Source organism: Papilio machaon, chromosome Z (genome assembly GCF_912999745.1).
Source record: "Papilio machaon chromosome Z, ilPapMach1.1, whole genome shotgun sequence".
NCBI lineage: Eukaryota > Metazoa > Arthropoda > Insecta > Lepidoptera > Papilionidae > Papilio > Papilio machaon.
Window position 1 is genome coordinate 137,577 of NC_060016.1, and position 13,440 is coordinate 151,016.

The window sequence follows — 13,440 nt, forward strand, 5'->3', positions numbered from 1 at the left end:
GTTTCCTTAAGAACTAGGGAAAGTTGTGTTATTTAGTATAGCTAAAACTATGACAGTTTTTTTAGAAAAATATACAAAATGCATCAATTTCATTAATTTAAATCACTGTAATAGAATCACGTTACCATGAAAGATAGAGATCCACCAAATTGCATTATTTGTCCATAGACACTTTTACATATAATTTAGTCTATATGATATTAAACAAGAAAACCATACGGGCCACTGACACGAATCTGAGCACGCATACTCTGTACGCTGTTCATAATTTTCTTCTGATGCCCCACAAGAGTGACACCCAGAGAAGACAACTGCTGCACTGTGAGGTCAACTACCGCATCCATGTCTGTGATGCCAGCAGCCCTAAATTTCTCGATGTATCGAGACATTTTTATGCATTCCAACCATTCTTCTACGGAAGAAAATTGAATTAAATCAGGTGTGTCCCCAGCAAGGGGATCAGCAGATCGATTCTGGGCAATCTTCCGTAAAGTATCAGGGCAACGAATTAGTTTGTCTAAAGTTTTAACAATGCTGGCAAAGGTAGGTCTGTGGGTTCGTTCTTTTTGCCAGCAATCCAACATCAGTTGATAGACTGCCTCAGGGCAGTCCATAGGTGCCGGAAGACGATAGCCTTTTTCAATTGATTTAATCACATCTTGGTTACTCCAATTCCAGTAAGGTCGCTCTCCAAAGCTCATCACCTCCCAACATACAATGCCCATAGACCAGACATCACTTGCAGATGTAAATTTTCTGAAAGCAATAGCTTCAGGTGCTGTCCATCTTACTGGTATTTTACCGCCCCGTGTTGTATATGCACCATCTGCTGTAGATTCAATTTCACGAGATAAGCCAAAGTCAGCAATTTTACAGACCAGTTGAGAATTGACAAGAACATTGCGAGCGGCAAGATCTCTATGTATGTAATTCATCTCTGATAGATATTGCATACCAGTAGCGATACCACGTAACATCCCAACTAATTGTAAAACGCGAAATTTACCATCATTTGCACGTAAAAATGTATCAAGGGACCCATTTTCCATGAACTCAGTTATAATCATTATTGGATTACATTTTGTGACCACTCCTTGCAAAAATATTACATTGGGATGTTCAAATTGACCCATGATGGATGCCTCAGCCAGGAAATCTCTTCTAGCTCTCTCAGTTGAACCCGGTTTCAGAGTTTTAATGGCAACATCGATTTCCTGTCCACAGCTTGCTGGTAATTTAAGTTTACCACGACAAACATCTCCAAATTCTCCACCACCTATAATGGCCTCTATTGTAATGCAAGATGCATCAATTTCTCTAGCAAATTCTCTAACAGCTTGATTAGGATCTTCATATGTATGAGGATCAATATAAGTTCTGGAACCAGTTCCTGCAAACAATGGTGTGGTAGCATTGCTACTTGTCTTTGTGGGTCGTTCTGGGCCAGTGTATACTTCCCCATTTCTATAATTCAAAGCATTGCAGTCACTTGGTTGTTTCTTGTCACATTCATCATCACCTCTTGAACGCAAAAAGAGAACAGTAGCTATTATAGCAACTACTGAGAGCACAACCACTATAACCATGACCCCAGCAACCAGACGTACTTGAGCACCTTCTTCTTCACCTACAAATGATGTTTCTAACACAGATCCAGTTCGGGCATATACAATTGAACTAAACTCTCCCCAACCACGTTTCATTTTAGCTCTCACCCTTATCCCATATTCAGTGTCTCTTTTCAGACCCGTTAATGTAATGTATGGCTCTTTTGTGGTCTTTATTGTTGAATTTGGGCCCTTTTCCAAATTTTCTTTGGGGAAACATTTTACTTCATAAGTCTCTATCGTGTCTTCTGGGTCTGTTAAATCAACTGGAGGTGGATTCCATGCTAATGACAACTTATCACTTTCAACACTTAAAACTCTTAACTTTGAGACAACACTAACCACAGATGCTTCAGTTACGGCTGTTATCTCCACTTTCTTAGGCGCCTCGCCTGTAAGTTCTGAAACACCATTTACAGCAAATACTTGAAATTTATATTCAGTTACCGGGTCCAGTCCCATTACAGTAACTCTGGTAGAATTTATGCCGCTAGCAGCTGGTCTGTATTCAACACTTGGGCCACAGTTAGAGCAGTGGACACTGTAAGTGACATCACTGCGACCACCATTTTTGTGAGGTGGTTGCCATGCCAAAGATATTGAGAATTGATCAGCAAAGGTTACAGTCAGATTATCGGGTGCGGATGGTGGTTGAGTGCATGGCACAGTTTTTGGGTCCTTTTTAGATCTGTAATAACCAGGAACACATTTGCACTCTGCAGCCGCATAAGCGGCAGATTCAGAATAATCAGGACAAGGTATGCAAGGATCATCTCCGGTATGGGATTTAAATTTTCCTGGTGAACATTCGTTGCACAGCTGATTGTTATGATCAGGTTCAAAGCCTGCTCTGCATTTACATGATCCACTAGGCAATGTCCATTTGCCATCACCCTTGCACAAGTAAACAGGAGGTGTCTCACCCTGAGCCGTCTCTGCATTTTCCACACAGGTTCCATTGGCTTGTTCTATGACAGTTACTTCCCTGCCTGTTGGCGTGGCTGGAAATCTAGCAAAGTTGACCGTTATCTCTGGACAGGTAATATAATACACCTTTACTGCCAAAATAGAAATGCATGCACCTTGATCTCTAAATGCAAAATAAACTCCTCTTTTTGTCACAGCAATACTCTTTACCTCTGTGTTAATATCGACTTCCGAATTTGTATTGAATCTACCTTCTCCAGCAGCAATTCGGCCTACTAATTTGTAGCTTTCTGGCTCCCAAGGAGGCTGCTCACGGGTTGCTACATCAAATTCATAATACAATAGACTGAATGTCTCCTTGCAACTCAAAGCATTTCCTGGGAATAGAGAGCAGTCCCTTATAGTGAACTTGATTTCAATATATATTCTGTTGGCATTTCTGCGCTCAATAAATGGTGTCCACAGCCAATTGTTAACATTGTGATGAGCTACGTCACAGACCACATACGATCGCCAGTTAATTTGTTTTTCGAAATTAGTATAAGACTCTTCCACCCACCCAGGAGTATTCGCCTGAAGACCATAGGGAAAGCGCATCCAGCTAAGCGTATCCTCAGTTGTCGTATCGAGAAGCATGACCTGCTCCCCGCTCACGCCGGCAGCGGCCACCACAGCGGCCACTACCGCTGCACAAAACCACATCATCTCGACCACATAATAATACTAATATTTCCAAAAACGACACTTAAAACACGATAAATTAACCAAAGTCAGCACACTCACACTACATAATGTTAAAACAATATGTATTTAAGAGTTTTTTTTCTATTTCGAACACTTCACTTTGTCGGGGATAAAGGACGACCCCATCATTTCTCTCTGCTGCTAATACTCGTTTATCGTAATGAAACGTACACGTATTTCTTGTTTCGGTGGTAAACCGCATATGCACTGCTGTACTTTATTTTAGTTTTGAAGCTCGAATGGATTGCTTTATTACCACAAATTTATGTGAGAAATTCGCATTTTTAATATATATTGATCCCGTGTTACATAGATGAAAACTCAGTTCCTTGACATGGACGCGCAGCAATTTCTTGTGTTGCCATATGAAATAATTTGCCCATTGCCAACCAAATATGTAATAAGACTCGAATATGTGAAAATATTTAACAAACATACAGACTAAATTTATGTTGAAATCGTCCTTTTTTAAATTATACGAATTAATCCAAGAGATCGAAATGATAAATAAACAAAGGCTGCAACAGCGCATTGAAGATAAGCAATACAGGGGATCCCTAAGTTAGGTGGTTCATACAACTTATAATTATGTACCCAGTCAGGGCCGATGTTCGGAAAGGGCGCGGTTGGGCGACCGCCAAAGACGCAGGAAGGGGCGCCACAGGCGAATTATACTGTCTCAAGCTCAAGTTAACCTATCCAAAATCATGGTAAAAAATAGGGCGCCGTAGGAATCTATATGTTACCTAAACATTTTAAATCTCGTTTCATTTAACCGGATTTTTCCCACTACAACAGGAAATACCACGACAACCAAATGCCTTAAGCAAAAATAATCTACATTCAATTAGTGGGTACCACAGGTGGGCACAGTTAATCGAAATGTTAACTTCGTTAATCGTTAATTCGTTAATTAAAAATTTAACTTCGTTAATCGTTAAAGCGTTAAATTCTCGAAAATTTAACGCAAGTTAAAGTTAATCGTTAACAGTTAACCGTACCAAAATTATACATACTACTTTAACACTTTTGGTGGTGACTCTTGTTTAAAATATTACTTTGATTATTTTAATTATGAAAATTTTTAATTTTTATTATTTTAAAATTATTTTTTATTAATATAAAAATTAATCTTAATTCTATAAGACATTAGTATCGGAGACAAGTATGAATGCATTATAGTATATTTCATTACGAGTGCGGAAAGCCTGTCATTGCAAAGTGTTCCGACAAATGTCTAACCGACCCGAGGCGCAGCCGAAGGTGAGGGTTGACAGTTGGCATAAGTTGTAATGACAGTTCCGCCCATGTACTAAACAACTATTTTTAATACAGTTGCGAAAAAATGAAGCAATTTAATATAATAATAAAAACACAATAAACTCAACTAACTAAAATGTTTGGAAAATGATTTTTTTGTTTTCTTCACCCATTCTGGGTAGGCAAGGGGAACTTTGGCCAAACAGCGAAGTCTTCGGTAGATTATTTTTATTGATATGAAATGAAAATGAAATTTAATGAGATGAAATAACATGAAACCAACCTAATTCATTGAATCAAATCATTAAATCTGATATTGTAATAAATTAGGAGCTTCTTTTTAGAAATATTTGCATGAATCATAAAAACTTCGTGGTTGGTTTTTTCTTTTTAACAGATATTATTTTGACAGTTGGGAAAGAGAACGCACGAGTTTGGAAAAGCTAAAGAAAAAGCACGAGTAAAAAAGTGTTCTTAATACAGTTGCTTAAAAAGTGGCGTATTGCAGGGACAAAGAGCGTTCGGAATGTGGGCTATTACATACTCGTGATTTTATAGACTCGTTATGAAATATACTATTTCGAACCTTCTTTTGATTTTGTCCTGTTGGTCACGTCTTTCCCGGACTGATGATGCTGATGCTCTGATGCATCACACTTGCACCCGAACTTCACATATATCAACTCGTTCGTTCACCATTCGAGTCGCCCGACATAGCTGAACTTACGAGCGTGGCGTGGCGCGTAATTTAAACAAAATGACAGCACGTCTCCAAGTTTCTAATTTAACGATTAACGGACTTTTATTAACGGAAGTTGATTTTAACGGAAGTTAACAAAAGCGTTAACACTTTTTGAAGTTAACTTAAAAGTTAATCCGTTAAGCAAAATGTTAACTTCGTTAATTAACGATTAACGGATTAACGAGTTAATGCCCAGCTCTGGTGGGTACCTAGTGAAGGCCGAATTTTTTACCTTTTCACGTCCCTATCTCTTCCCTATGCAGGAGAGGGATTGGGATGGGCATAAACGTATGGCAGAGGAAGAAATGGACAAGAAAATAAAAAATACTTATGTTTATCCCCTATTCTGCCTCTTGTATTCTTACTAAAAATCACATGTGATAGCGTGAAGAAAGGAAGAGGTGGCAGTATGCTCTGGGTCGATTAAAGTAATGACAATTGCAACGTAAAGATTATTTGATAAGAAACGGCGAACGTCTGCAACGTAGTTTTTTTTGGTTGCTAAAACATAAAAGGGACAAAATATTACTGGACGTCTTTTTGTAAAACTGGCACCAAAATAGATATTGCCTTTCTTTTTCCCTTCGGTCTGGTATGCCAAGTAATTAGATCTAACAGAGAAGCACGATATTCTCTAGCCTTTCTGATCTAAAACGGTCACCATAAGGATGTAATACTAAAAAGGGACCCATATGACTTGAATAGATAGCAAGTCCAAATCATGTGTTTGTTTCTGTTTGGGGGTAAACTATTAAAACATAGTCTTATCTCATAACTGTAAAAATAATGTTTTATTTTCATATCATTTCATCTTAATATGGGTTTGTATAACTACCCTTTATCTCATATTTCCATTAAATGCAGGTATTTCATCAGATGAACCCATTGCCTACAGTCCGATGAAACTTGAATAATTGTATACAATGTACACTCAATACATCAATGAGCTAGGTATTTGAAGCAAGAAAAAAAAACCAAAAATAATAGTTACTCCATATATTATGTTTTAACACTACAAACTAAGGATATTGAAGCACATACATTCTCAAATATTTTGTTACACAACACTGAATTTCTGTTTTATTGGACTATGACATAAATTACTTATAACTATAGATATGTTATATTTTGGTATACACAAAACTTACTTTGTTTGTTTATATTAAAATTGAATATACTATATACTAGGGTACTGATCAATACTTATAAAAGCAACCCTTTTGTATCCATAAAGTTTATTAGCTTAACTGTTCAATGTAAACTTAAACTTAATTTTTTGGATAGCAATAAATTATTATTCATTTTCATTTTTCAATTTAAGGATATTTTTATTTAAAAAATTTTGCAAATTTAGTAGTAGTATCTCAAATGAATTGTTTATATCAATAATTTAGTTTTATTTGTAAAACAAATTCCATAACACACACAATAACAGGCAGATTTACACCTGCATAATGTAGGCAAAACTGAATGTTCTCAATGCAGACCATGGATGGAGGAAGAGGAAATAGCGTTTCACAGTATGCAACACTGCCCCACAGTGTCTACCTTTAGGGTCCGGTATATCAGTTCGCAGAGATTGCTCCCCTTTAATTGCCAGCAATATTTAGGATTCCCTGAAGTTATTTAGCGAGCTGGGTTCACTGGATTAATTCATGTCCTACCCTTATGCAAAATGTGCAAAAGACTACAACTGGAAACTGGAACCAAAGACTCTACTAATGATCACCACTGTTCACAGTGGGCCTAAGTCCCAAACAAAATAAGTTGATTAAATTGATATACAGGTACATATTAGTACAATTATCTACAACAAAACCATTATAACTTTTACAAAGCAATGTAACTATTACTTAAGGTTAGATATATGTATGGACAGCAGGATCATACTATATTATATGTACTTAAGTGAGTCATGCAAATTAGTATCATTATTTTCTAACACTAGAACACAACATTAAAATAAACTTTTTGACTAAAAGCTTAGGTAAATGCACATTTAATTAACATTAAATTTGCTAATTTTAGGATTATTTAATATGTAACTAAGTGACTAGATGATTAGAATGAGGTTTTTTAAAAGACATTTAATTTATTTTTAGAAATAGCCATACGTAGGTCTATTAAGTTTTGAAATATATGTTCTTTGGGAATACATTCTTGATAGTTTTTGTTATTAGATATGAGCAGTGCATTCCATCCGGCAGCTTTAGCTGCTTTGTAATCTTTTTCGAGATCATCTCCTATATGTAGACAGTTTTTAGGCTGTATGTTTCGAGGTTTGCCAGGTATATCTTGCATTAACACATGATTGAAAATTTTCGGGTCTGGTTTGGTATAACCAACATCAAATGAGGTATAAATAAAATCTAATTTGTAATCAATTTTAACGTTGCGTAAAATCTCAACAAGTCGTGGATCAAAATTAGAAATCACACCCAGAAATGCTCCATAATTTCTTAAGTAGTTAAGCACCTCATGACTACCATCTGTTAAATACCAGCATTTTGTTGTTTTGTAATCATTTATAAGTTGATTTGCCAGACCGTCAACATTGGCATTACTTGGCAGTTGTCCGTCAAATGTCTTCTTTACTACTTGTCTCCACCAATCTTCCCAGTTCATATGGTTTTTACCAAAATTGGGATACTTGTTCCACATAACTTTGTAGTTATCCAGTAATCGTAATTTAAGATCTTCATCAGATCCTTCAAATCCATAGTCTCGACCCAAAATGGTGTAATATTCCCAAGGCTGTACTTTAAACTTAAGAAGTGTATTAGTAGCATCAAAAGTAACTAGGCGGATACATCTCAAAGACATTTTTATTGAATAAAAGTTAAAAGCTTATTAGTAAATATGTTCCGCTGATGATACTATAATAAGCTAATATTAATATTGATTTTATAACATTGCTTATTTGTGAAGCATAGAAAGAAATATATTAAGACCTTACAATTACCATTCACGTAAAACTGTTTAAAATCTCCTTGAACACCCAATTTATGACTTCTGTTATATTTCGTCTTTTGTAGATTTTTAATTTTACTTTATAGAGTGATCAATATTTTACACTAACACGTCACTGATTGGGACATTTTGGCCGTTATAGTGTTTTTACCTTTAAATCTCAAGTTTTATTCACTGGAGGACGGCATTAAATAAAATGATAATTGAAATCATTGAAATTTTCAAATATTATCCAATTTAAATGTCGGAACGAAACGAAATACAAGCAAAAGATGTAACAGGCAACAGGCACAGGCGAGCAACACCAACCAAAGAGTATATTGTATCGATTGACAGTGAGATTATAAGCCTAAAAAAAAAAACGATGACAACACTTTGATTGGCGTGATTTTTTATTATTTTATTATTTGTTGTTTGTATGAACATCAACAAACAATTTGAGACAGTACGATAAACCATATAATATTTTATTCTTATTCTCCACAACGCAAGTAACTAAAATTAAAAACACGAAGTAAATTATTTTTCTCTAAGACCAGTCAATCAGGTGATCTTGATATGGGCGATTGTGATCTTCAAACTAAATGAAGCAATATATATCTTGTTCTTGTTCGCTAAAATCTTCGCTAGTACAATTGTAACTGAAAAGCTATTTTATTTATATACTCTTTGACTACTTTACATACGTGTCAAATGTCAATACCCAATTACAATTACTCAACTCAATACAATATCTAACATTTATAAAACATTGTATTTTAACATTTTTTGCAACTAAAATAGCAATAGCAAATAGCAATTCATATAATCTGTGAATCTAATGCAAACCTAACCAATAACCAAGTCCCAAGCCCAAGTTATAATCGTATCGTTGATTGGACTATTGTTGTGGGCAGTTGATCTAGAAATTACCACTAATTTGTCTTTGAAAATAATATCTCATTATAATCGTAAAACATGGCGTATGTAACTGGAGGTAAATATGTCCCAAATTGTTTTATATTTGTAATTTTTTATTTATTTTGTTTGAAGCGAGTCAATCACAAAGTCAGTGTGAGCATTGATGTTAAATGAAATGTTCAAATATGCATTATGTTTTGCAAAGCCATTTCCACATGTGTGTTTGCTATAGAAATAACAACATTATTTATTTATTCATTTGATTCACAATGATAGAATGCATATTTTTAAGTGATGAGGAAGTTTTTTTGTTTTTTCAGATGGAACTGTTGTTGATAAAACACCATTCAGTGTTTTTGGATGGTTTTGGGGCCTTATTAATTTCTTCTATCTTCTGTAAGCACTGTTTTTGTTTTAAACCAAATCACATAAATTGTTACTTGATTCTGTATTTTTAATTTTTACTATAAAAAATACAAATATGAAAAAATTATGTTTTCAAAATATATCTTGTTCAGATTTCAGACTCTGATCAATCCAAACTACAGTAAGTATGGGAACAAGTATGTGACAGACTACAGGCCCCCGGGCAGTGGGTGAGTGGCACACATCAAAATATATTATAACATTCTAACACCACTAAGCAGTAACAAGTAGAGGTGGCATGAAATTATAAATCAAGTGAAAAGACAAATAGGTAAAAGTAACATATAGGTAAAATAGAATACAGGCTAACTTTAGGCATTTAGTATTGATTTTAAATTTTACAAGGTTACTTTGAAAATGATGTATCAGATATTATAAAGCAAAGTATGTCATGGATAGAAATGATGAATTAAAAGTGATACAACAATATGATCATTACTTGATAAGAAAATGTGAATAGTATTTTATCTGAAATTAAATGACAAATGAGGTCAATTTATCTCACAACAATGAGTATATATATAACTACATTTTGTAAAGGAAGTTATTTGTTAAGCTTATCAATTTAATAATTTGGTGTGATTTTAGTAAAACTTCTTGTTATTACAGTTGGTTATAAACTTAATATTATGAAGTTGTTCTTTATTTAAAATAGTAATACAAATGTAATAATTATGATTACTATTGTAGTACATAGATAATTATTTTGTCAAAGCTTATTTAAGTTTTATTTGAGTCAATTTTTATATTAATATATATTTTCAATAACTTATTGAAAATATGTATAATTGCAGACCACCAAAGCCTCCTTCGCGAAAGTTTGGCGGCTTCGGCCCCTCCGGCTCGGGCCCCGCCCCTCCGCCGATGGGTGGCTGCGGATGTGGCTAGTATTGCCACTACATTGCATACATCCAACAAATACAAATTCAAATAATAACGGTGGTACGAGCCTTATCAAATAACAAACTAAATTAAACAATATAAATTCATTTCCCTTGTAACTTTTAACTCACATTTATTTTTTTACATCAATTAGTTAGCTATATTAAAAGATATTATAGAAGACAGTATCTTCGTTTCTGGCCAAGTTCTTTTCCTATTTTTATTTGGAGAGTGGCTCTCCAAGTGGACAGGTTGGCCAAATTAGTGGATCTGGACTTCTATTTGTACACTTTCTACAAACACTTGTGTAACAACACTAGGCTACTCTTACTTTTATAAGAAGTTTTTATCAAATTACAATATTGCTGGCAAATAGTTATTAGTATATTTTTATATGAAAATGAAGGAAGGAAAAGAAAATGGGCATTACTGTAAACACCGCCTTTGTTTTGTCTCAGTCACATGTATACTGATCTGAGGAATGTAAGACCCATTCAGTTGAGTTGGAAACTATGTGATGTTAACATGAGCAATAATTATATGAAAAATAACTGTTGTTGCCTTTTTAAATGTTTTGAAAGTAGTTTTTAATGAGCTTTCTAATTCTAAAATAGATAACAAAATGTACTTTTACAAATAAATATGTCAATATCCCAAAATGAATTATTTAATTTACCTCGACATTGTTTGCATCTGGTGTATTGACGTTGATTGCAAGTGATCACATTGCTAACAATTACTTTACAGCATAATTCAAATATTACTATTTATGATGATTCAAGAATTTTGACTATTTGGCGAATGTTCTGTTAATTTTGTATTACTTTAGCAGGGGAGGGGGGGGGGGGGGTTTGTGGGGCAGCTCGCTTGCGTTTTGCGTGACAAATGTCACCTATTCATGCGAGTGTTACTTTATGATTTAAGAATTTATACAAAACCAAATGCATTTTGTCTCGTGTAAATTTCTGGTATTTGCTGCGTAAACTTGTATAAGGAATGAATATTCTTGCAAACATGGAAACATTTGCTTGGAAGTGCGGCTATTGCGATTGCTCTTATAAACTTAAGTATAACTAGCTGTCGCCCGCGAATCCGTCCGCGCGGAATTAAAAAGAACTTAATAAGTAGCCTATGTGTTCTTCCAGACTATGTTCTACATTTGTGCCAAATTTCATCAAGATCCGTTATGTTGTTCCGGAGATACTTTCTAACAAACATCCATCAATGGAAACATTCGCATTTATAATATAAGATGTATGCAGAAGACTCTCTCAGAATGAAACTTGGAACTTGTAAATTCTTAAGTATATTGCACCGCATTCAGAATATTAATATATTAATGGTCCTTGTGTAATTACCTAAGACTTCTGGTGCGTGCGTAAGCTGTACTCAAATACATAGCAGCTCTTCATTTTCCTTTAAAAAAGAACAATGTGATTTGAATAAAAGTTAACCAACAATGAATCAATAAGTTTTCGATACTTATTTTAATTGCAATTTCTATTTACGTTTACATTACACCGTCGACTGCAGAATTACTTGTTTTTTTACGATTAATATATGTTACTGCTTGTGTTTCTTCTATGAGAGTGAGAGGGATAGCGATATGTTTTTTTGTATATATTTACATCACTACAAAGGAATAGATTTGCTGTAAAGAAAACTCACAAAGATTGCGATCTTTCTTCATAATTATTTATTTAATTGAATATGATGTCCATACATGACATTGATAGCGACGACATATTCAGAGGCGGAGGATTAGAGAGAGATCCTTATGTAGTTGACTTACTGCGCGATTGAACGCAGAGATTTTAATCATCGTTCCTTGTGCACACTGCAAAGGATTGGAACAAGTTGCCGACGTCATTTTTTCCGTCCAAGTATGACGTGGGGGCCTTCAAGTGAATAGGCAACTAAGCTAACGCCTACCATATTTAGCCCACATCATCACTTAACATGTGAGATCGTTATCAAGCGCTAGCTTACTCAATAAATTGGTCGTCTATTAACTGTACTCTAGTCCAAATGATTTGAACTTTATAAGGCTGTAATCTCAGATATTAAATTTTATGTTAAACAATTTTACGGAATTTAGAAAAGTCCCGCGACTCCGTCCGCGCAGAATTAAAAAAAACCTTTATTAGTAGCCTATGTGTCCTTTCACACTATGCTCTACATCTATGCCAAATTTCATCAAGATCAGTTGCGCCGTTCAGGAGATACCTTCAAACAAAAATCCATCCATCCAAACATTCGCATTTATAATATTAGTAAGATATTAGTAAGAAAATTGCATCAATTACTTGGTACATACTTAATTAAATAAACCATAGCCATAAGTTCTAATTATTTTGTATTTCTTCAAAAGACAGAACTTAAATGGTGTCCCGCATACATTGAGATAAAGTTAGTGTCAAAACACAATTGTTCACAAACACAGATTATACAAGACGACATATTAGTTTTTATATATCATAAGGTGGCATACGAACAAGCCTCCGCCTAAGTTCGCCGATATGGAAAGTGCTTGTAATATCCACTCTATAACTAGTATTATATTTAAATATATTTAGTTATCTGTAACACTAATATCAGTGCAACATTTAACGTCTTAAGTTGTTTGACAAGAGTTGAAGACAAGAAGGATGGACAATCTGGACAAAGTTGCGGTCAAGGCTGCCGATTTCCGGCCATTAAATACTTCTCCAGCACTAACAGCAAGTCAGTGCAAGTGGCGAGTTTTAGTGGATGCTCAGCTGGTTCTCTGCCTCCATCGGCCTGAATTAAAAAAAAAACATCTGATTTAATTTTTAGTAAATTCTATTTGCTAATAAAACATATGTGAATCCAAACTAGTAGATACATCAATCATTTGGAATATTTTCGTGTAAGTGACGCCCAAAAATAGCAGCGTTAAAAAAATATTATATTTAAAATAATGTGTTACTTTCTGGAGAGACGATAAACAAATAATGATCT

General features: G+C 34.6%; 3 protein-coding genes across 3 annotated transcripts; 1 reads left to right on the top strand and 2 right to left on the bottom strand.

Annotated features, from left to right (window-relative positions):
• LOC106715890 (ephrin type-B receptor 1-B) lies at positions 1–3,649 on the bottom strand. The gene has a single exon (XM_014509249.2). It carries the CDS (start codon positions 3,237–3,239, stop codon positions 201–203), a length of 3,039 nt encoding a protein of 1,012 aa, XP_014364735.2. The 5' UTR covers positions 3,240–3,649; the 3' UTR covers positions 1–200.
• A 3,707-nt stretch (positions 3,650–7,356) lies between these two features.
• LOC106715897 (rhythmically expressed gene 2 protein) lies at positions 7,357–8,534 on the bottom strand. Its single transcript, XM_014509263.2, has one exon. The coding sequence runs from the start codon at positions 8,101–8,103 to the stop codon at positions 7,357–7,359; it is 747 nt and encodes a 248-aa protein (XP_014364749.2). The 5' UTR covers positions 8,104–8,534.
• Positions 8,535–8,943: 409 nt separating this feature from the next.
• On the top strand, positions 8,944–10,987 carry LOC106715900 (selenoprotein K). The gene is made up of 4 exons (XM_014509267.2): positions 8,944–9,226; positions 9,471–9,546; positions 9,669–9,746; positions 10,371–10,987. The coding sequence occupies exons 1-4, from the start codon at positions 9,208–9,210 to the stop codon at positions 10,462–10,464; spliced, it is 267 nt and encodes an 88-aa protein (XP_014364753.2). The 5' UTR covers positions 8,944–9,207; the 3' UTR covers positions 10,465–10,987.
• The last annotated feature ends 2,453 nt before the right edge of the window (positions 10,988–13,440 follow it).